General features: G+C 44.5%; 1 protein-coding gene across 2 annotated transcripts in view; it reads right to left on the bottom strand.

Annotated features, from left to right (window-relative positions):
* FNDC1 (fibronectin type III domain containing 1) overlaps window positions 1-24757 on the bottom strand; it is a 62580-nt gene extending 37823 nt beyond the window's left edge. For both annotated transcript variants that reach the window (XM_085576527.1, XM_021540537.3), the window contains exons 1-3: window positions 24598-24757; window positions 2161-2370; window positions 1683-1781 (exon numbers count right to left, since the gene is read on the bottom strand). In XM_085576527.1, coding sequence (XP_085432653.1) covers window positions 1683-1781; window positions 2161-2370; window positions 24598-24667 — 379 coding nt within the window. In that variant the 5' untranslated portion in view covers window positions 24668-24757. The remainder of the gene's footprint in view (window positions 1-1682; window positions 1782-2160; window positions 2371-24597) is intronic.

Raw genomic sequence — 24757 nt, forward strand, 5'->3', positions numbered from 1 at the left:
TACAGGTGGGAGTGGAAGACTACATGGTTACTGATGGTATTTAATGGAAAGATAATTTCTTTTGTTAGCTGTGTGCCTGCAAGACCACAGTACTAATACATTCTATAGTCCTTCAATATTCTATCGTACCCAAACTGTTACTCACAGCAAATGTTTTATTAATATACTGATATTCACCATCTCTGGCAAATGCACTGCTAGAGGTACCTGGAGAGCAGAAATGTTGTCTTAAAGAAAATCATGAGATTTTAAAATCAATTTTCATTTTGAAGGGCATTAAAACCTTCTTCAAATTTTTTTTCACAAGAGAGAATTAGTGTATATTTTATGGGTTTAGTGATTCAAACAAGTTATTTGAATTCAGCTTTATTTTTTTTTATGGTATACAAGAAAAAATGAAAAAATCATTGAAGTGGGCTGTTTTGACATATCAGAGTACCTTTTGCAAATAATTTACAAAATTTTAAAATTAAGTGGAACTAATTTGATATTTTGAGATTTTTAATTTTGATGAGGTTTCCTTTTCTATCTGTCCATCAGAGTTGTTTTAGTCTAGTCTATCTACTGGCCAATGAGAGATGTATTACTTTTCCTTATTAGTGTAATGGCAACTATTTCCAAGTCTCACAAAGGCACAGAACATACAAGGCACGATCTTCCAGACGAGTTTTATAGACAAGTAACATTGGAAAAAATATCGATGTCTCAGGAAAGAAAAGGAGCCAGTAAACTCTGGAGGATGATCTCATTCTCTAGGGATCTTACTCATATATGACTGAAATTCAGGGAGAGATTGCTCTTCTCTTCAGCAAGTGGCACATTAGCCCAAACTCCAGCACTGTCTGCACAAATGGCAGGCAGCAGGGAGGCACATTTCCCCTCTTCCAAACAGGTTTTTAACACAGAGGGTTTTCAAACTGTTCCTGGTTTTCCAAGCCAAACAGCTACTATACAAAAATGGCCAAGAGGACCCATCTACTACCCACATGTAGCCTAGGGGCCCTATTTACAAAGTTTGGCAATGGGAGCGCCTGAAGAAAGAAAGTGAGCATCACCTCTCCAGAAAAGGTGTGAGATGGGATTTGAATACAGTTCAACCACAATTCTCAGCTCTGGCATAGGTGTTTATCACCATCAAAATCTCCTAAACACTTTGCCATTCCTATGCCATTCATATCACAGTGTGAGGGGGTGAAAAAGCACACTGGCATGGAGATGACTCAGAATCTCAGTCATCCTTTTTAACCATGCCAGCAGCATGCAATCACTTCTTTCCAATGAAAGTGAAAACTTTTACCAGGTTGATGCTTCTGATACTCAACCCTTCAGAAAAGGGATTATAGATGTGAGAAAAAGAAGGCATATCACTTTGGGAGGCCTGGTTTTGATTTAATCAAGTCTTCTCATGCAGTTACTGCAATGCATAACATTTGTCAGTAGATAGACAGGAGAGATTAAAGGAAAAAAAAAAACACACAGGACCTCTGAAACTTAACCGACCATGTTACAAAGTTGTATTATTTTATTAATCCTGTTTGAATTAGAGAATTAGAGACATCCATCAAGGTCTTTACTACAAAGAGAATAACCTAGTAGCACTAGAACCAAGATTTCCAGTTTAAAAATCACAAAGCTATCTCTTTGCATCCAATTGTTTCCACTCATTAGTGAAACAAACATACCTGTGACTTTTCTTTTAGTTAAAGATGACCTATAGACAGGTTGGCTCCGTCCTTGTGAGCTCCTTGATGGCAGAGAAACCACATGAACTGATTCAGAGGCTGTACATGCAGGGAAAAAGCAGATAGTTTCCTGTAACATTTTTCATTTAAAAGAAATAATGGATTTCAGAGTGGTCCCACCACATGCAAGCAGAATCTGAGCTATGGCTCTTCTCTCCACCCTCTCCCTCTGCTGTTAATGTGACAAACATGCACATAGTGTGTCTTTAACTTAGCATCAGGCTGTCCTACAATTTCTACCCTATTCTCTACATAATACCCTCCCTCTGCTAAGATACAGACCAAAATTATATTAAGATTTTAGGAAGAAGGGCTTTTGATACCTAGGACAGCATGTGATGTGTGCTCACCTAGCAGCCCTAGGGGACTCCAGAAGTGTGCTAGCTAAGCCAGGTGCTATGAGGGAAATTTGACTCACCTAGTTTTCTTGCTTCCTGGTTTTGTCGCTCTTGTGGCATCTGAGCATAGCTCATCCTTCGGTTGCTCTCTCCATATGCACGGGGATAGCCTTGGGATCTGCTGTGTGGACCCCTGAAGCCTGCTCCATAAGGTGGTTTCCACCGAAAAGGTAACTTGCCGTCTGGAGACTGGGCTCGCACTCTCAGAGGTCTGCTTGGCATGCCTTTCTCTTCACAAAATAAGCAAACACACACACAAACCCCATGATAGTTACTATGGAGCACATGATATCAGCAGTCCACATATGTCTGTTGGAAGCACGTCTATTGGGATCAGAATGAAGGGCATAATTTTACAGCTTTTAAATTTTTTTCTGTAAAACCAAATTGGAGTAACAACAAGGTTTCCAAGTGGGATGTAAAATACTCAACTGTGCCTTTTCCCAGGCCCTTCAGACAGACTGGTGCAAGACCTTGAAAATGAAAACATATCATAATACAAGGACTCCTGCCAGAAACTGGGGATGTCTTGTAGCTTTCTTGTTTAAATCTTTTCCTTTTCATTTTTTTACATCCCCTTTCCCTACTTCAGACACACTGGTACATTATTTTTTTTGAAAGAACTAAAGTTCAGTGTAAAATGAAGCACAGAACAGTTTTACTATTAAAAGCAGGTTCTTTTCTCCTAAACCCATCTCTAATTGTTCTGTTCTAACAGTTCCATATCCAAAATGTCTGTTCTGCACATGCCTCCATTCTTGACTGCCCAAACTCCCATTATATGATCCCTTGAGCACTATAAAAGGTACCTCATGCAAGTTGGGTATTTTTTAACATTTGCTGACAAGTTGGCAGCATTCTTTTAAGAAGTCTCATTGGTTCAAGGTTTGACAGCTCTTTCAGTAAAAAAAAATCCTAGTATCCAACCTAAACCTCCTTTTGGACAACTTGAGACCATTTCCTCTTGTTCTATCACTTGCAACTTGGGAGAAGAGATTGACTCCCACCATGCTATAACCTTCTTTCAAGTAGTTGTAGGAATTAACAAGGTCTCCCCTGAGACCTTTTCTCCAGGCTGAACAACTCCAGCTCCCACAATGTTCCTTTATAAGACCTGTGCTCCAGAACTTTCCCAGCTTTGTTGCCCTTCTCTGGACTTCCTCCACCACTTCAATGTCTTTCTTGCAGTGCGGGTCCCAAAACTGGACACAGAACTCATAGCTGAGTATCACCAGTCCAGGTAGAGGGGTATGATCCCTTCCCTGGTCCTGCTGCCATACTATTTCACATTTTCCTCATGTCCAACCCATACCTGCCAAACAGCGACCTGCAGCTGCTGCCCAGCATTACAGCTCTACATGTGCCTTGGTCCTACCAAGAAGTGACTTTATTGCAGCCTCCCACCAAGGAGCAGCTGGCTGCTGAGACATGTTTCCCCTCCTCCTGTTTGTCAAACTGGGCCAGCCCCACTGCCTTAGGCTCTCACTGGAGCCCATGTTCTATTGGTAGCCACCACATGCCCAGATCTCAACATTTTTTTGAGCATCCCAGCCCTGGCTGAGGGGAGCAACATCTCCCCTCAACCAGCTCTCCCAGGCTGCAGTGGAAGCACACTGTACTGGTTTTCTCTCAACAGCCCTGTATGTTCTGGGAAGAACACTGCAGCCCAACAGCTCTGCTTCCCCAGTCAAAGCTGCAGCTTTCATTTGCAATTAAAATAGAGTTGCAAGGGATAAAGGATACAAAAGGAACCAGCCCAGCCAGAGAGCCATATGGAAAATATTCCATCTAAAACAAATGTGGTTTTAGGCAAAGAGAATTGTATCGACCCTAAGGGTGAATGAAGGGGATCAGCTGAGATTTTAAAACCAGCACTTTCCAAGGCTTCAATTGCTTGCCTCATGGTAGCACCACACTCTACTACCATTGTTCCCCTTTCACCAGTTAGTTCCAGTTTCTATTTATCATTCCTCATCACAATTTGACTGGCAGGAGTCTGAAGGTACCCAAGATGGAGTTATCAGCAATGGTTAAGATGGAGTTATCAGCAATTGTTAAAATGGCATTGCTGATAACTTCTGATCCATTAAAACCAGCATTTTTGTATGAAGTTTGTTCCAGGCTTTACAAGTAAGGAACTTCTCATTAAAAATTAAGGGCAGCAGGAGGAGCTTACCACAGCCCAGGAGCCATCAGTCTGGTCTGGAATAAGGTTGAAGACCCTGACCTCAGCCACACAGGGGAAGATGAAGCTGGTTCACACCTCCCCATAGAAGTACCTACCAAGTTGCTGTCCCACCAGGTTTAACCATGCCAAAGGGTCAGCACTTCCCAGTCAAAAGAACATTTCACACTCCTTAAGTTCCCAACAGAGTCCCTGTCTTCTGCAGTCACAGCCCCTAAACCTCAGCATCCCCCTATCCTGGTGTCCTGCTCTCATCTGGGCTCTAGGGAAAAAAAATTCTGAATTTCCACAAGGAGGATAACCCTGGGACTGTATACAGTGAGCAAAAAGAAAAACTCTTGTATCCCAAAGATCAGAGTTTTGTCCTCCTGGGCAGGCTCATTCATGTTCAAAAAAAGCCCTCAGAACCACCACCACCACCACCACCAACGAAAATCACACAGAAAAATTAGAACTATCCTAAACAAGATATACTCACTAGACAAGGGATGGGAGGAGGAATTAATAAATCCCATGCATCATTTAAGTCATTCAACTCCCAATGTAGCCCCTTCCTGTGGGGATACTGAACTCCCCAGGAACAATAGTCTTGAATAGTCTTAAAAGAATTAGTTACCAACTACATGACTGAACTTAAGGTTGAGTCTTCCTCATCTGTCCATTATTTACCCCTGTAAACATCTCTAAGTAATTTTTCTCTTTTGTTCCAAAACTGATTTAACAGCTTTCTGGAATTCCACTCTGGTCAAACAAAATCAACTGGAAATCATCTTCAGAATGCATCTAAAGATCTACCTGCATTTACACTAAAATGAAATGCTTTTCTATAGTCTCAAAAATGATAAAGTCACTCCCTTTCACTCTCTTTAGTCTGAAAATCCAACATTACTTAAAACTGCAGGAATCTGTGTACAGTTTCTTGGCCCCAAAAATCTGGGGCTGGTTAAAGACTTGATATTGACTTTTCGCAGATGAAATGTCCACTAGTATTGCCAAAATGTCTCTGTACTGTAGGAAAGCATTTTACAAATTATATAAGCCCAAAGCACAAGGTCTAAGCTGAGGGTAAAACATGCTCTGAACAACCACACAAGGAGGCAGCTTGCATTTGCCAAATCATACAGATTCTTCAGAGGGTCTCATCAATTATCTAGCAAAGGAAAACACAAAATAGTTCCAGAAGAAAAGGGAAGTACTGACCCCTAGCAATCAATCTAAAACTGCAGGGGAAAACAAATCAAACAACTCAAACCTATTAAGATACAAGTACAAAAAGCCATTGAAATTTGAGGTCACAAAAAATGAGGCACTTCAATTTACCACCACAGGTCTAGGTACAGATTTTTCGTTTTGCCTTCCATTGTCAACAAAAACTTTTCTACACTTGGTGCACCATAACTTCAGGACTGGAAAACTGAACCTATAAAATGTATTCTGCTGCAGAGATGACACATAACTTGGCACACACAGTAGACAACATCCATATAGTTTATAAACAACTATCAATCTCTGTTTTCACTTCAGGCAGAAGTCTGGGAGACTGAGTACAGTGACCCAGCCATGGCCAAAGCAACAACTTGGAGGCAGAAATTGTACCTGCTAGAAGATAAAAATATAATCAGAAAAGATCAAAAATGGTAGCTGGTAAATGAAATGCTGCAATGGGCAACTTGACCAAAAAATCATCAGAATCTGCAGTGCAACAGCAAACTGGCAGAATTTTTGCAGATTTTTTTAAGGGCAAGGTGGTGTTTCAGGTTTTATTATTATTTTAAATTAATTTCCAAGCATCAAATGGGACTTTCTGATTCTGAACCCTGTACTTGAGACCATTGCTGCCTTACTAGACAAAAGAGTATGAAAGGTTAAAGAAAAAGTACTGAAATGCTCAGTTCATTTATCCTTCTCATAAAGCAGATTCCTGTCTTAAGAAGTCTTTAACTGCTCCCTAAGCTCAACTAATTGTCCTTTGAGGTAAGAACCTTGCACCACTGACAGTCTGCAATCCAATTTCAGAGCAGAGCAACTCAGTCTACAGACACCCTGCACCTTTCCACTCAAAACCACCACTAGGACAAGAAAAGTAACTCAGCCAGATGCGGGTTCCTTGGTCTCTGAGCTATTTCTTTGGGAAGCAATGCTCTGCATACTATGCATTTCCATAAGCGTCCAAGTCCTACCACCATCAAGATGGCAGCTGTACTTGTAGCAAAAAAGGATAGTCAATTAAAGAGCAGGAAAAAAAAGAGGAACTATATTTAAATTCCTTAGCTGGCAATTCTAAATTTAACTCCATTTGGGAGGTAAGACTCTTTGTAAAACATTCACACTCATAAAACCTATTGTTCTCCTGGCCACTCCTAGATGCAACTTCTTGAGTGGTGACACTCAATTTCAGGACACACATAGCAAACACATCCTAAGGCAACTCTACAGGTGCCCTTTTTGGGCAGCTTGTGAAACCAAGACAGGATTCTGCCCAGGGGTAGAGGAAGACTGAGGAATGCCTGCCCTGCAGAAAAGCACCAGGAAAGTCAAAGAGTTAAGCCCCACATTCATGTGGCAGTGTTCATGTCCTGGCTGTATCATGGCCAGACCTTCACCAGGAAAAAAATGATTGTTTTCAAAAATCCTTTGCAGCATAATCATTTCTTTCTTCTTCATGCCACCAACACATGCTGTTTTCCATATGGTGCTTTACCATCTTCTAGTAGGTAAATCACTGGTAAATCACTTGGCTTTAAGGGTTGGGCAATTCAGATACACCATCTTATTTTTCACCCAATTTGAAATAGATTATGAAAGAGACTGTATTTGACAAGGTGAAAGCTGAGCTTTACCAGCGAAGCGAGGCATCTAAGCTCTGCAGTCCTTTGTGCAACTTAAGGCTTTCAACTTTTGTTGATTAATCAGGAAAAAAATGCCATTCTACCATAACTGAAAAGCAAAGGGGAAAGAAAGCATCTCATGTTTCTCATCCAGCAATCCACACAGGAGTGGCTGCTCTCCTCTTCACTTTCACATACTCTGACTGTTACCCGTCACCATATAGCTATCCCCAAGCCACATCAGCAGAAAAGAAAAGAAGAAAGAGGACAAACACAAAATCACAAGAAGATAGTTGTTTTCCACCCAAAAATTAATGTCCCATGTCACTTTGGCTAAGTGTTACTGGATTTTTTTTAAGTTGATAGGTTTTTTCCTAAGTTGAAGACCCAAGCTCGGTTAAGAAAATGTGAGCAATTCACCAGCTTCAATGAGGGCTGGACTGGGGCCATCCCAAGAAGAGTTCACTCTGCAAAGATATTTCCTGCAGTGGGTGAGCCAGCTCAAACAGTGCTGATGTGGCCCTCCAAACTGCGATGTGCTGACTGATCTAAATGCACAAGGCTCTGGGCTCAATGATTTCCTTCAGACCTGCCCTGGCACAGAGCAGAACAAGAACTCTAGTGGGGTTCTTCAGAGTAGTGCAGCAGTTAACATGTGTAAAAGCCTAAGTATATGACCAGAGAAAGTAGAACTGAAATGGAAAAACAAATCCACCCTGAGGCTTACTGGGTCGGTGGGTCCCCTAGCATTTTAAAATGCACTGTTAAACTTTTCCCTGTGTGGGCTGATCAAGTCTCATAATGCCACTAATTTATACACTCAACATCAGATCTCCTCCTGGAAATAAGATAATCAGTTAAAGCAGTAGAGGCAAACGACATAAAAATCCTTTGTTTCTTGCAGAAAAAAAGAAAAATTCATTTAGCACATTTCCACACACTTCTGCTTGGCACAGAAAGCAGGGACTGGAACGCTTTAGTTCCTGCAAAGCACAATGGAATATGTGCCATAATTCACTGGGCTCCAGTCAGGAGTTTTGGGCAGAGGACCAGTATCCAGCAGTAATGTCTGATTTAAGGAAAGCAATTCATTATACATCTGTAGAGGAGATACCTGGCATCCAGAGGACATTCTTTAAATTGACAGCGTCAACAGAAGTTTCCAGTGCTCCCTTTGAAGAGCCCTCTGAATGCTAAGCACAGTGGACTGGGATACTTTTCAAACTCAGGAATGTAATTCTACACGATTAGCACGTGTATTACGACTTAGGAAAAACCAACAGTGAGTTATTAAAGGCTTCACACTCTCCCACTGACATCAATGCACAGTCTTCCTTCTGCATCAGTGACCTTTGAAGGGAGCCTGCTGAGGCTGGGCTACGTCTGTCTCTCACAGCCACTGGTTTTGGATGCTTCATATCTGGGCTTCTCCAGTGATCAAACCACTGTGCAAAGGCCCCCAGGAACCTCGCAAAGGCTGTCAGAACACACTGCAGCCATGGCCTTGGTCTGCAAGTGCCCCTTCAGGGTGTTGTCCAACACCTGCCTGTTCACTGAGTTGGAGGAAAGGTGGTACTGGAGTGACAACAGCTATGGGGGCTCCTTGTGGGGACAGAGCAGGTGAAACCATCTGGCAAAGGCCTGGGATTGCCCTCACCATTACTGGCTTCCCCCACAGGCTGAGTTGGGGGGACTCCTTTCCATTAACTTATTGGACTATAACTGTCTGTTCTCCCTGGAGACTGAACCCTTGGTATTGTGCCCTAATCATGAAGTTGCTCATCTACATCTGCTAGTGTATTTATACAGCCAAAACCTTTAAAGTGCACTACATCATCGGTGACCATGTTGTTCACCAGGCAAAAAAACTCCAGCATCAGAACAGATGAAGTGCACAGTCACTGCACCCACATGTGAGGTGTGGACAGCAGGTATGTGGTTGTGCACATTCCTTGGCAGGACATCCTCCTCTTGCCAGTCACCATGAGGACAGAACTGCCTTCTAACCCTTCTGCCTTGTAGGTGTGACTGGTTGGCTTGAACAGGCAACACAGGTGATGGAAAAGCATCATTTGTATCAGTGCAACCATCCATAGCATATACCTGAGCAAGGGTTAGTCTGTTGAGGCTTCCAGAGAAAACCAGCAATGTACCACATAGAGAAATGCAGGGATGAATTAGGGCCCGCCTGTGGTTCCCTCTTAAAAGACATGGATAGTGTCTCCAGCCAGCATGACAAGGAGGTAAAATCATGACACTTGGCAAGGGAGAACTGAGACTCAGTAAGCTCTGCTTTGCTTCATGCATTAACCAAACAACAAAAATTTATGGAAACAGTTCCTCCAACTTGGCCCAGAGCTGCAACAGCAAAAGCCATCCATTCTGGGCAATACATCTCCCAGAACACCACTGTTATAGTTTTAAAACTTGCATTTTCCAACTTTCTCTTTCCACATTCTTCTCAAGAGATTCTGTGGATATCTATGCCTTATAAACAGTCCCTTGCTTTATTTTACATAGCTGTTCCACTACAACATATATTTTTCACTTATAATTGTCACTTGGAGACTGATATGAGTCTCATGAGCACTTAAATACATACCTCACCACATGCATTTGAGTTCTTTGATTCAAGACTGCATTCAAAGCTCTTCACTCTCTCACAGCCTAAACCTTCTTAGTTCCCACTTGAAGCCTTGGTAGCACACTTTGTCTCCACCTTGTTTTGAAATCTACCCCTGCTCCAGAGGTAGAGGCACCTCCTTTAGGTCCAGCGAGAGGACAGAAACCCCTGACAGTCCAGAAGAACTGAGCAGGTGGTTTTCAAGCTCTCCTGGCTGCACAGCTCTGGCCCTGGGACTCCTTGTTGCCACCCACACTAATGTGCATGGCCTGGGCTCCAAAACACATGGTTTACATCAGGCCACTGTTTCAGCTCCTGGAGAAATACAGCCCACTGCTCAATTAGGCAGCCACTTCTGGGAGTGCAAAACATGAAACCTACTCCAGCAGCAGGCCTTCTGAAAGCTTCCAAACATCAGGCAGTGAGATGGATATGGATGATTATAGCACACTCTGTAAACCAGGAACAGTATGTAGGGGTGTGACCCTTCTAAACTAAAATCCTCAATCACTAACAGAAAAGGAAGCAGCATTTATGAAGAATGTACTTTGTATGTCATAAAAACTTTAATTATTCCCAATTCCCTAATAAGTAAAATACGGAAAAAGTTGAACATTTGGCAGACTCATTTCGGAAGTGTTTTTAAAACCAGCTACTCCAAAACCAGCACTGAAAGGTAGCCTTTAAACCTGTCACTCAAACTATCCCTTTGTCTAGATACATTTCCTCCACCTGGCTGTCTAATACTAACTCACATTGATATTAGTCTGTTTTTCTTTTGGATTGTCATCCATGCATCTTTCAAGGTCCTGATAATATTAACTTCCTTATATTTGAAGTCTATGAAGTTCTTCATCTGGTGAAAATAATTTTGTTTCTGGTGGATTGTTCTCTTTTACATGGCTTTACCATATCAGCCAGAGATACTGCCAAAATGACTGACAACATAAGGACGTTTTTTCCTATGCAGGACAGAGTCATAATTCTGACTCCAGCTGTTCCTTGAGAATCCAGAAAACAGTCTGAGGATTAGGTGGTACCATCAGCACAATTAAGCTTACGACCTTTAAGTTTTTCATAGCAAATATAAATCAGATCTATACTATTTGACTATGCTTCAAATGTTAATACAGGTATCCGTTCAATCTTTGTTTACTGACTTCAAGTCTAACCTTTTCTAAACTTAAAAATGGAAGACTGTAAGGAGGGACTGGATGCCTGTGCTATTCCACTTTGACCTGAAGCTCCCTGACTTCAGTGGAAACCTCTATTTCATCAAGCCTGTCACTGGAAATTTGGTTTGCAAGAAGGGGGACTCATTGATTTCACAGGAAAAAAAGTTTATAGCAAAGCTCACCTATTTCTTTTACATCAACAAGGAGGGATAGCTTGAGGTGTTAATGAATCTGATAAAGATATTGACCCCAAATGATTCCATATGCATTTCTTCAACTCTTCATCTTCAGGATAAAGGGAATATTAGTACTTCTCCACTGAAGTGCTCATGAGGTTTCCCAGTGCTGACACCACACTGCCTCATGAGACTCCTGGATGTCTTAACTGGAAGCTCCTGTGACACTCAGATTCTTCCTAGTGTGCAAGAAATGCTCATCTCTTGGCTTCACTGAACAGTCAATTGTAGAAATAGCACGAATATCAACTTACAACATCTTAAGCCCTGTTTCTGAAATAAATCAGAGCCTGAGGCTGCTTTAAATGGTGGAGTCTGAATTTAATCTGACTGCAATCACAAACACAACAAAAGCACAGGATAAAGTTAGAACTGAGCTTGTTTTTCTGCAGATAATCCTTGTACAGGCTGTCCTCTAGCCCTAGTCAGAAGTTCAGTGACAGGAAGGAAACCTGCCAGAGAAAACTAGAACATGAACCCACACCAAGCAACTCATACCATGGCAACACATTGTCAGGAATAAAACATCTCCCTTCAAAGTCTGTGTCTTTCCACACCATGTCAATGACTGTAGTCACAACATTGTTTTCACCTACACTTTGTTGTTGTTTTCATACTTGTGTTCTTTATTCATTATAAACTGTTTCTTTGCTTCTAACAGTCTAAGATGAAGCACACACTACATCAAAACTGTGTCAGGAAAGTTAAGAGCAAACATAACATTGCCACAAAGCTAACAGACCTACAGTTTTGGTTAGTTTCCTATTTAAAATTAGGGACACTTGAATCATACTACTTTTCAAGGTATATTTTTGCTGTCAAAGAAGGTATTGAAAACACACTGTTCATTTAAGAGAAGTGGACAGCACAGAAGAGAAACCCACAACACGGTCCTGAATACATGGAAGCCACATCTTTCCTGGGACATTCCTGGCTTCCACCTGCACACATGCACCATCCTCACACTCTCCTCACAGCTTCATCTACAAAAGCTGGGGCCTTTACCAGCACTGGCCCTGGAAACACAGATTAATCGGTGTTAAAGACGCCCGTTGGTATCATGAGTGGTAACACTCTCCTTAGTGGAGAGAAGTGGGTTTTAAGCAGTTCATCTTTTTCTCTCTGACTGCAGGAGAAGGTAGAAGAAATCCCTGAGAGATTCCAAAGGCAGCAGGATTCCCCTGAGTAACTCCATGGTTCCTGAGGGCAGAACCAAGGCCACTCATGCATCCATCTGTCACTGGTGCCTGGGGCAGGCTAATGAGTTTCAACAGTCTCTTCCATGCAAGAGCTTGGAGAGCACAGCTCCCCTTTGTTCACCACTACCCCAGTCCAGTTCTTGTCCCTCAAACATTTCAAAGGCTGTCAGAGGTGTGGGGATACTCTAAGTGCCACTTGGAAACCAGGCAGGATTTTGGCTGCACAACCCATGATGAGCAAAACCAGTCTTATTCTCCTCTAGCAATCTGGCTATTTTGTCCATGACAACAGTGTAAAGTATACTGACCACCACACTGAGAGCTGCCACCTCTGAGACACAATCTCTACATGTGTTTCATTGACTGCTGGTACAAATGCACATGGTAAAATCCACCATGGCAGTAGGAAGAAATAACTGCTCCATTTAACTTAAGTTTATGGTGGTTTCATGAAAACCTGGAATAAGACAGAATATTTGCTCAGAGTGACAGTCTCAGTGGCTTTCTCACATTCTGTGAAGCTGCCACTGAGGAAATGTTTCATCTCCACATAAGAAAATATACGCAGATCTTTCTTTAAATTGAAGGTGAAACTGGAACCAGAGTTGATGCCCATATAGGTATGGCTAGATGGGAAGGATGACAGGATTACAAGCTCATAAATGCCCTTCTCTCCAGCACTGACACCAGCACAGAGCTTGCATGATGCTGCTCTGCCCAGACTGGACATGGATCCTGGGTGTGAACATTACTGCACTGCAGTTTACCCACATTTACTGTCACTCCCACACAGGCTTGCAGATGAGACAGCTTATTTCCCTCTAGCTGGACCTCAGAGGATGCCCACAGGTGAGGCAGTAAAAAAAGAGAGTATTGTTTCTAGGCTGTCAGGCATCCCCTCCACCACTGCTCCCTCCCCCTGTGCCCACAGCCTGAGGAAGCTTTGAAGTGGGTTGGCAGGGGAACAAGTCAGAGCCAGAGCATGCACTCCTGTGAGCCAGCCTCTGTCCTGCTCCCCATAGCTATGGCCATAGATCTCCAGTAAAGAAAACACTCCCATTAAAATTGCACTCCTCATTAGGAGGCTAACTAAACCGTGGCAGCACCTTCATGCTGTGCACCTGGATCAGTTCTTATGAACCTCAATCTGCTCTCCTTTCACATCCATGCAATCTCATTAAAACCAATGGCATGTTATAGAAGCACTCAAGTGAAGAATGAGGCCCTGCTCACTAAAAGGTTGAAGAAAACATTTATGTAATTATCCTGATGGAGGATATGGACTAGGCTTACGGGAAGTCACAGGAGGAGCCACAGTTTTCTTTCTGCACCAGCTTTCACTTCCACCTCATCAGGCAGTGGTTACCAACAGCCATAAAGCACAAAGTTTTGCACGCTTTGTTCATGTTATTCACTTTACCTGAGATTTTTATTATCAGTTAAATTCTTCTATCCAAATACTCACTTTCCTCTCAAATTTCTCTCAGCTATTGGTTGCTGAGATGCTTCATGGCCCATCCTCAAAGCGGGAGACAAATGGTAGCCTACAGCCTACTCTGTATTGGTTTGTGATGGGCTGTGGGAGGAAAGTGACAACTCTCAGTCACCTTCACAATCCCCTGACACATCCCCTGTTAATCTCAGCCACTTTAACACTCAGCAAATGGATTACATCAGTCATTTGTGGACACAGCAACAAGTGTTAACCAAGCCACTACAAGTAAAAAAAACCTCATGGCTTCAACTGTTACTCAGAAATCTAGGATTTTGGAAATTTCAGAATGCCACTTTTCACTTATTTTAAAAAAAAAAAAAAAGGGAAAAAGATGATCAGTGGGATATTTCTGAAATAAAGATTGGGTTTGAATCCAAAGCTTTGGCAATCTGAATGCTGTGGTTCTCTTTTTAGTTCATTCCTTTATGCATATCACAGACTTCACCAAATCATCCTCAAGCATCCTACTTACATTTGGGATGGTTGATTTTCACCTCTCTCCAAAACCACTTCAATATAGATAAATTTGCTCCCTTACCCGGTGAAATAGCACAGATTTTTTAATCTACTAGAGATTCATAGGCTTTTGTAAAGTCTTTCCATTCCATCTCTAGCTGAAGTGCAGTTCAACTTTCCATTTGAAACTGCCAAAAATGCCTCAGACTCACGAAGTCAGAGAGTAGGAATTCAAGCTTCATCATGCATTGAAGAAAAATAAAATCTAAAACTCTTAATTTTTGTTTCATATTTTCAAGCCTTTTGTAAATCAGAAAAGTTAGTTTCCCAAGGTGCAGGTTTACTAAGAACAAAACTCAGGCTCAACATTAGTGTCTGCTCTTTCATTAGCAGCTCTCAGATATTAAGTTACTTTACACAGACTGGAAAAAATAAATCTTATAAATCTTAAAATAGCCTTTGCTGCTTCCTCTTAATGGAAAATGCAAATAAAAATCACTAAAATAGTATTTGTATATCTCTAATAAGAAATGGTTCACGATTCATGTCTTGAAGTAAGACCCACTCTGATTCTTCTAACTAACTTTATTCCACATTATTTATTGCAAAAGTTTTTTCCAAATCTACACATGTAGCTTTGTACTCTAAAAGGGAAGATGGTGGCGCACCCTCCAGGGATCCCAAAGTGCAAAACTCATAAATCCTAGATAAAGAGCATGCCAGGGAAATGGACAGAATACTATGATCACTATTTTTAGGAGCTCTGTATTAGGTTGGGTGAGATAGGCACAGAACTTCACTGAGTACAGTTCAGAGGAATGAAGCTTTCTAGTACCAAAACACCCACCCAAGCACTGCCCACTTTGCTTGTGAGCTCTGACCCGCCCATCACCATGCTGGTGACCTATAATGATGTTGTGATGAAAAATAATTCCCTCTCTCTTCAAACCTGAGCTTCTGATGAAAACCAGCCCTCACTTCTGTGGCAGTGGTATCCTCTGCTGTCCTAGGGCTTTGACTAGATCTGCATGGCAAGGGCAGGTTACCCAGCAGAGTCATGGGCAGCCTGAGTCTGGGTGTTCTCTGTGGCCAGTGCTGGGGAAGCAGCCCTGCAGCAACAGCAGAGACAAGGTCTGAGCTTGGATCCCTCAAACCAAGGCTGGCTGCTAAGAGCAAGGCAAGGAAATTTGCACTCTTTTACAAGTAACTTAAGCAACTTGCTAACCTTTTGTTGGTTGGCCATCTGCTACCATTCAGTAGCATAAACATTTTGCTGAAGCTGCAAAGCTTCCTGAAACACAGTGATTTCCTTCCATACAAAGAGGCCCCAAATACTCAAAAGCTCCTACAGGTATTTTGAAGTTTCACTGTTTTCCTTCTTGGTTTTTATGGGGACAACTTGCAAACATAACAGAAGTTTGGGAGTTTTAAAATATATTTATACAGTACAAGCAGAGAAAAAAATATATTTGCAAAAGGTCCAACTGCTGAAAAAGTCAAAGGGTTCATTTCATATTGCCAAAAATCTTGCAAACTCCATGTCTAATTTTATGAGGCTCTTATGTTTGGATTCATAGGGTCTGTTTCTGCCACTCTCACTAGAATTACTAACAGCTTGTTCTGTAAATGTCCAGTCCTAAGAAAAATCTCACTTCTCCCAAAGGAAAGCAACAGATAGAACAGTAGGCATGTGCTAAAAATAACTCCCCCGTCTTCAAACACACCTCCTTCTTTCAGAAACATCCATACTAACTCATCAGATATTCTGATGCTTACATCCACTAGACCTTGAGGTCCACCAGTTATCTGAGCTCTCACTTCAGCTGTCTCCACTGGGCTGAATCCTTCCTCTCTCCCTGCTGGTGGTAAAAAAAGCAGTCTTGTTTTTTCTTGTATTTCCTTCTCCCTTCCCACTGTTGACACACACATGACAGGTCCTTCCCTCCACTCCCAGTGGGAGTGTGGATACCATCCTCTCCCAGTCACACTCCCACTGTGCTGCTGTGCAGGCACAGCTGTGGCCACACCACACTGCCTGTGACTACCCTGTGCTAGCATAACATGGGACAGCTGGCTTGTCACCACCACAAGGGAAGACTTGAGCCAGTTCCAAGCCATTTCTCTTTCAATTTCACTTAAGAATTGGTTTGAAATAATCTTCTATCCCTCCAAGGTTTCACACTCGTTCCCATTCCCGTGTCACATCATCAGCTGCAGGTTTCCAGCCCAACCTGCACGATGTGATACCAAACACAACCAGAATCCCACAGTGTCTCATACCACTCATCATCCCTCCCTGAGCGTAATTTAAACAGGTGTTTTGCAGAGAAAAGAAAGTGTGTTAGCAGAGGTGTCTGGCCCTCAGCAATCAGCAGTTCCAAGGGGCATGGCACATCCTGCACTGAGGGCTGACTTGCTGGGAGGGCAGATGAGGAGTACATATGGTCTGAGACATCTTGTGGCAATAAATTTGCTCAGCAACTGAAACCCAGAAGCTCTGACTTGACTGGGAAGGGCTGTCATGAAAACACATACAGTGTCCACTAAGCATTCAGTCCTCTGACTCTCATTTAAGCAAGTAGTCAGGCTCTTGGAGGATCAGCTTGACTTACAGTAGCCATTACAAGTGAAGAAAAGGAGCTCAGTGCCCTGTCAGAGCAATCACCGCATTGCAAAGAAAAAATACATCACTGTACACATTTAGCATGGAAACTTGGCTTGCTAATATTGCTGTTTGCTGTTTAAGGTTTAGACTTTTTAGGTTTTCAATACTGTTGCTGTGCTATCACAGAAGAGCTTTTCTGGTTAATTAAATTTTCTTTTGACTTTGTTTCTTTGTAAGGACAACAATTTTGTTTTTGCATACATTCAGCTTTGGGCAATTGGGCAATTCACAAGACATAAGTCATTATTTCTTGTTTGGAAAATTTCAAGTAGAAGAGAGTAGAGTCCTGTCTTGGGCAGTTCTCCAGCACTGCAGCATGGATAAAACATTCAGCCCGTTTTTAAAACAGGGACAGTGGAACTCAGGAAAGGTGAAATTGTCACTTTCAAAGTCTGTCTTAGACTTTCTAATGAAACCACACCTTGTGATCCCAACTCACCTCTACAGTAACACAACCTTAGACACTTATCAAATACATACATTACAAATATATGCAACCTGAAATCAGCCTGAAATCTCAGACCAGCAAAGCCAAATGGAGCATTTCCACCGCGGCCATTTGATTTTAAATTGTTTATAGCACCTCTGCTTTGGGAGACCAGAAACATGAGACCAGTGGCACAGCTGGAACAGAGGCTGACACAAAGCTCAGCTGATGCAGCCAGCAAGGCTGCAAACACATAACCCAGAGCACCCACTCCTGCAAAGTGCAGCGAGCCCTCAGCCAGATCGCTGTTGTCTTCACGCTGCTGCAGCCTCTTGGAGCGTGAGCTGAGGGCCATCTGCAATGCATCCCGGGCTAAAGAACACATAATTATGTCACCGAGTTGCAAGCTCGGCATGGCTTCAAAAGGTGATGAAAGGGAAAGACATGCAGACTGTGCAAAAGTACAGCTCAGTTACTCCTGCAGGGGCAGATTCTGATGCTGTTATCAAACCATGGGCCTGCCCCATGAAGCAAGACACTACCCAGCAGGAGTTACAGCATCTAAATACAGCTCTTCATCCATCTGGCTACAGCCTGTATCTGACCTGCCCCAAGGTCTCAGGCTGAAAACATGAAGCCTGGCTACTTCTCAGGCTGCTGGACAGGTGCTAGGCTTGGGAACCTGGTGCTGCTCCCACACTCCCCTCCCTCAGCAGCAGGAGCATCCAGGGGCTCTGAGGGGGCTGGTCAGACAGGTGGGAGAGCTTGGGCTGTTCTCTGGTACCGCAAAACATTCATGGCAGCATGTTTTGCCAGTTACATTTGCTGCTTTCCATTGCAGGAATTTTAAGGCACACTCAGTAGTTATTTCATGATTCCAGCTAAACCCTTCTGTACACCCTTCTAAGGACACCACTCTGAAAGAAGTGTTTAAGCACTTCATAACAGAATACCAAAACAAATTATGTTGACAATTCAATTTCTCTTAGTTCTGTCTTTGTTTTTTAGAGACAAGGAAACACTAACATTCCAGCTCCAGCAGTCCTGCACTTTTTCCCAAAAAAAGATTTCAGCCAAAATATTGCTGTCAGCTCTACAGTAAACATGACAAATAACCACTTGAAGAGGGGCCTCTTATTTTACAGCAAATATATATATTAAGAACAACCAACTCCTCCAATGGAAAAATAATAAGTTTAGTGCAGGAAGACTACAACAGTTGGAAAGATTTGTTGGAACCAGAATCATTGCAGGGTGCCCAAGAGGACTTAATAACTGTGTAATAGTGGAATTGCTGCACTGGAACTGTGGAATATGAATACACTCCACAGTCCTCAATGAGCAATTTACTCTGTTTAATGAAGAGCTGATTTGATGACTGAGTTACTCACTGAAGAGGGTTGATTTAAAATGCACACTTCTCCAGACCACTTTTTAATGTGTACATTGTTCAATTTGGATGTACATTTTATGTGTTCTTCCAGGATTAGGAGAAGCTTGGACAGGCTTCCTTACCACTGGATTTCAGTATTACATTTGATGTAACTAACATTTTCTCTTTGTATAGGAAAAGGTCTCTGTTTAAAGCACACAATTGCTACACGTCTTCGGTCTTTCTTCCACTTTTCCTTGCTCTCCACTCCTTAACACTATGTGCTTTAAGTACAGACCTGCCAAATGCAAGCACCTATACCAAAATGGGGACATATGCAGGCTGATTTTGGAGGCACTGAAGAGTGCTCAGCTCTCATCACAGCACAGAGATGTGACACAGCCAGGATACACAACTCAACCTGGCATGTGGGAAAAGCTGATGTGTCCCACTGCACAGATGTCATTTATGAAGAGCTAACAGTGGGCCAGAGGTTACAGGTTCAATGAGAATGAGGTACAGTGACTGCTGCTTGAGAAAGGTACAATTTAACCCAGAGATATTTTAACCATCCTGAAAGTGCTGTGAACAGTACAAAACATGCTGAAGTTTAAACACACAGTTGCAGAAACTCTGAGTAGGAGAAAAGGCCTTATATGACATCCCAGACAGCAGCTCTAGGGAACTTGGGAGGAGAATTTGCCATTTCCAGAGCTACATGACCCAGCAGCCATGTCCCTTAGGAGGGCAGGTCACAGGACAAGTGGTCTGGAGGGAGGTGGGTACCAGGTCCCATCCAGCAGAGAGCAGGCAGAGGGAGCTCAGCAGCCTGCACAGGTCTTGGTGGGGACCAGAAGCACATGAGCTGTCAGCACAAGCTCTCATCTCCCCAGGCAAATCAAGACCAGGCAATGAAGGGGATGCTGTGTAAACACTGTTTGATGTTGCTCTTGTTCACTCTGCTACCGGTAGAGCAGTTAAGCACTTAACCACGTGGTACACTATGGAAAAATTTATTTTTCATTACAAGCTTGTCTAAAGTTTAAAGAGGAACCAGGGAAAGCAGACACTTTCCAGGTGCTTGTGCACCCCCAAAGGAAATGAATCCAACTACAGAGGTGCTGCAGGCAAAAGCTGCTGGTGCCTCAAGTAAGAATAAATATGAGAGTTGGGATCAGAGTGTGCATAGTTAGTCTAGCCAGGTACAAGGGCAGTGCAAAATCCTTCTGGTCTAAATGTCTCTTTGGTAAGAGGCAAGCAGTGGAGACACAGGACTAAACCACACCACCCTTCTAAATCCCTCGGCATCCAGGGTGTGGAGGAAAGTTAAGAAACGTGTGTCCCAAGACTCAGGGAACAGACAGCAAAGCAGAAGATCTCAGCAGTTCTTTGGTTTTCTTTAAATCTTGTGCAATTTAAGCCACTGTCTTGATCTTGGCAGTGCTTATTTTGGCACTTACGTTTGTGAACATTCAACACAGACTGTAGGTTTTGCAGCCAACAGTGCAGCAGAATAAGCAGTATAGCAAACACATATAAGAAAATGCAAACACAATTTCAAAGGGGTCATGCACAACAAAGGATCTTTCAGACAACCTCACATTTCTTCAAGACACCCATCACTCCTCTACTGACCTGAAATGTAAGCCATACCACTCTTCAGGGGCTATGACGTTAGTGCAAACATAGCCAAAATGCAAGTTCTCAATCCACATGGAAGCAAAATAGTTGGATTTCTCACGAGAGAGAGGGAAAGGATTTCCCCAGCTTCAGTATCTGCTGCTCTCCTCTGGATTTCATGCCTCACTGCCCCTCCCTCTCATGCTGGGCAGGGGTACTTGCTGCAGAAGTCACCTTTCTCATCTTGGGGAATAATGAAAATACTCATAGTTGCAAGCAAATTAAATTTCATGTGCATTCAAAGGAATAAAAACAATCTTGCAGTGCAGCACACCAGTGAAAGTGTTGCTGTTTTAGGGAGCTGTAAAAGAGAAATGACACGTGGCAATTTCAGGGGTAGAAAAAGACAACAGGGAGTGCTGGCACCTGCTTGAAGGATCAGTCGAGTCTGCAGGATGGGGGAACCCTCTCAAGACTGCATAGATGTGTGGCACACCTGCAGCTTGGGTGAGAAAATAGCAGCATGGGGCTTCCCAAGAGGAAGGCACATCAATGTCCAGACCATTTCCTCTGGGGAAGTGATCACTTCTCCTGCTTAGTGCATTAGCAGTCTGTGGGAGACATGCCTATCATCCACGCTCCCTCCTCTTTCCCAGCAGAAAGCACAACAAAAGGTAAATGTTCCCATGATACATACATGAACCTACTTATGGTTCACTTAGGCAGGTGAAGGGGGGAGTAAAGGAATACTAATTTATGAAGACAGGTAACTCAAGTTAAACAAGATAAGCAGATCCTGACACTTCAAAACTAAGGGGTGGGGGTAAAAGTGTTGATTTGGCTGCAGTTTTTTGCATATTTGGGATCACACCCAGGCTACTAAACACAGGTTCACTCTAGAGGTCTTCGGTTAGGAAGAGGTTCCAGTTTGGATTATGCTTGAGCTACAGCAGCATAAATTTAAGAGACATAGTGCCTGGTGCCAGCACATCCCAATGCCAACTTAGCCACATTCCTGAGCACTTCCTCAGTGACAGACAGAGATGTGTTACGTAACTCCCAGCAAGAGAAACCATGGGTACTAGAGGCGCAGCAGAAACTGCACCTGGTGGAAATACTTCTATTCTTCCTTCATGTGAAGACAACAGCCCACCTACAGACCACTGCATACAATGTGAAGCAGATATAAAGTCCAACCTAAGTTATCTTGAGAACTTAGATGTCACTTTTCAGTGTCCTGCATGGGAAATATAATCACTGAATGTGTCTGAGCTATATTTTTGTGCAACTGAATGCTCACTCAAGACACTGGATCATAGACACAAGATCCCATTCCCCCTGCTGGTGTGTCTTTGTCTTGCTGCATCCTCTACTCAGCCCCCCCCCCACCCCCCCACCCCCATTTTAATTTCTTTCTGCATAGATCAGCTTCTGAAAGCATCTTCTTAACCACACATCCAGCCAAAATCAGTCTGTGTGCTGTCTGAAGAGCTGGAATCACAGACTTGGACGGCACAGGAACTTTCATGCATCTGACACACCCAGAGGCTGGTACAGAGCTATACAGTTAAGACCATTACAGCACTGTCCTAAATAACTGAGAAGATAAATTCCTTAGAGCTAAATGAAGTGGAAAATTCCCTTGGAGACTCTTCTGCTTTCCCTGTTTGTGTCAGACAGTCTAGACAAGGAAGGAAAATGAGAGTTAGTGCTGCTGTCAGAAAGGCTCTTGCTCTGAACATAGCCTCTTCTTAATGTTTCTCCCAAACTTCTCCCACTGGTTGCAGGTGGTTCTTGAATACTGTTTGTCTAAGTTAATAAGGTGGGTGGGTGACTACTGTTTTCTGTAGTCATTATCCATTCTTCCACACATGGGATCTGGCAGCAAGCAACTAATCTCTCTTGGCAATACACAAATGGGATCTGCCCCCTGAGTTGGCTCCAGCACAACAACCTTCTCTTAAGCTTTCTTGGCCAGAGGACTGCCACAACAATCCTGGGCACAGACCCCACACTGACTTTCTATTTTGATAAACAGAACACAGTCAGTGGCAGCACCAGCCCAATGCCAGACCCTTACAGGGGAAAAATCTTTTCTTTCCACAGACAAAAATTGAAGGTCTTTTTCACTTCATTGGAGACTGTCTGCTGAGCCAAGGCAGCCTCCCTGTCTCACAGACATGGTACTTGGACAAAGGTTCCAAAGTGCAGAGTCGATTTGGGACAGGTTCCCTAGACAGAGAACATACAGTAAAGGTGGTCAGCAGGACCATTTTAAACACAGCAAGAGTGTGAGAAAGCAAGACCAAGGGCAGCAAAAATGCTCAGCAATGGTTTTTATCCCCTGAGAAAGAACTCCAGAACCCATCAGCCCTCCTGCCTGAGACTGCACTTGCTCAGGACACAGCTTAGCAGCTTATAAACTACTCTCTAGACCGGAGAAGGAATGTGGTGTCCACCCAGTGTGGCCAGCACACCAAGGACAGGGAGTACACATGCAGCCCACACCCAGTTCTGTCCAGCCACTCGGGGGTTAACAGCACAGTATTCCCACTCCAGCAGGTTTTGGTGTGCTCCAGAGTTCCATAGCTGGGAAGCACACAGAGCTCTGTGCAGCACTATGCCAACACATTTGGGTTTGTTCAGAAATTGGCCTAATTTTTATAGCACATTGGTGTCGGACTGCAAACAAAGAAAGACTATATGGATATTACATGCAAAAATTTTAGTGAAGTATCAGAATCTCCAAGAATCACTTTAGACATTACATATGCACTCAACAGCTAACACTTTTCCTCACAGGCTATGACATTTCTCACAATGTTTCCTTCACTAGCAGAACAAAAACTCCCCTGCTCCCTTCCCTCCTCCTCTCCCCTTCCAGCAGGAAGCCCCAGAAATCCAGTTCCCCCTCCATTTACCACTGCCACAAGGGAGCACTATTATAAAACCGCTTCCAGGAGTGTGATCTCAAGCTTAACCCGGACGGACACAGCAAGTTGCAGAGAGAGTACAGTTCCAGGTTAAGCAGATCATTCCTTTCTGGCTGTTTAACTGCACACTAAGACTCACCAGAAGCCACGGGTAAGTCCCAGGCTCCGCCGCACAGCCCAGAGCTGCAGGGAGAGCTGGGGAGGATGCTGTCGCCCTTGGCTGGCTCCTTCCACTGCAACTACAGCACGGGGCTGGAGATGGGACAGCCACCACATCCGGAGCCTGGGGGCAAGAGTCCCTGTGCCGCTCTGGCTACTGTAACCCCAACAGCTACATTCTAGCGCTGACATGCCTCTGTATGTGTGTCTGTACCCTGTCTGTACCCGTGCTCTGGGTGAAGACCTTGTGCCCACAAGCTGAAGAGATCCGGTTCAGCATTGCCTGCGGTGCAAAAAGTGCCGCGGGGGATGCAGTGATCGTAGACTGCTTCCACAAGGGAAAGGACAGGGCAGATCTGCCACCGCCTCCCACAACGCCACCTCCAGAGCAGCCTAAGCCTGAGCCTGCGGGCCCGGGAACTCTGACGGCAGCGCCAGCCTCGCCCAGGCTGATAACAGGGTTCGATCCACAGGACTCCGGCGGCGGCAACGAAGGGAAGAGGGATCTCTTTTGGCTTCCCGGAGACATGCAGCGCTGGGCTGCCCGGTGTCGGTGCCGCTAACCGCGCGAGCGGGGCTCCTCACGGGAGCCCAGACGGGACGATGGAACCAGCACGAGGTTCCAGGGAGGAAAAGGCATCCACAGGCTGAAGGCAAGCAGGAGGTTGTCACCCTCCGGTGCCATCTGCTCACGTCTGGCCACGGGCGTCCTTGTGGGCTGCAGCCCTGCGCTCCGGAGCTGCTGGAAACGCGGCAGAGCCGCAGCGGGCTAACCCACGGAGGGTCCCGGCCGCTCCGAGAGCCGGGTGACCCTCAGTGCCGAGGCTTGCCCGGCTCTGCAGCTCCCCTCCCCGCTCGGGCGGCAGCGGCAGGTGCCTGTGCCGGGGCAGGGAGGCGGCTGGCTCGGCCGGGCGTCCCCCGCGATGCCGGCGCGGCGCTCGTCCCAGCCGGGCGGGGGCAGAGAGCGTCGCCGCTGGGCATCCCCAGGCACCGCGTCGCCCCCGAGCCCCCCGCCCCGCGGCACCTCCGCGCCCCGCGCCGCCGGGCAGCGACACGCGTGGGCCGGCAGCCGCTGACCCCGTACCTGGCAGGGCGGCGGGCAGCAGGGCGGCCAGCAGCAGCAGGGCGGCCCAGGGGGCGGCGGGCCCCGCCATGGGGCCGGGGGCGCGGGGTGCGGGCGGCGGGAGCGGCGGGGCGCGGAGCTGCCGCCCGCCCGGCGGTCGTCTCGGGGCTGCCCCGCTGCT

Source organism: Lonchura striata, chromosome 3, assembly GCF_050655825.1.
Source record: "Lonchura striata isolate lonStrDom1 chromosome 3, ASM5065582v1, whole genome shotgun sequence".
Lineage (NCBI taxonomy): Eukaryota > Metazoa > Chordata > Aves > Passeriformes > Estrildidae > Lonchura > Lonchura striata.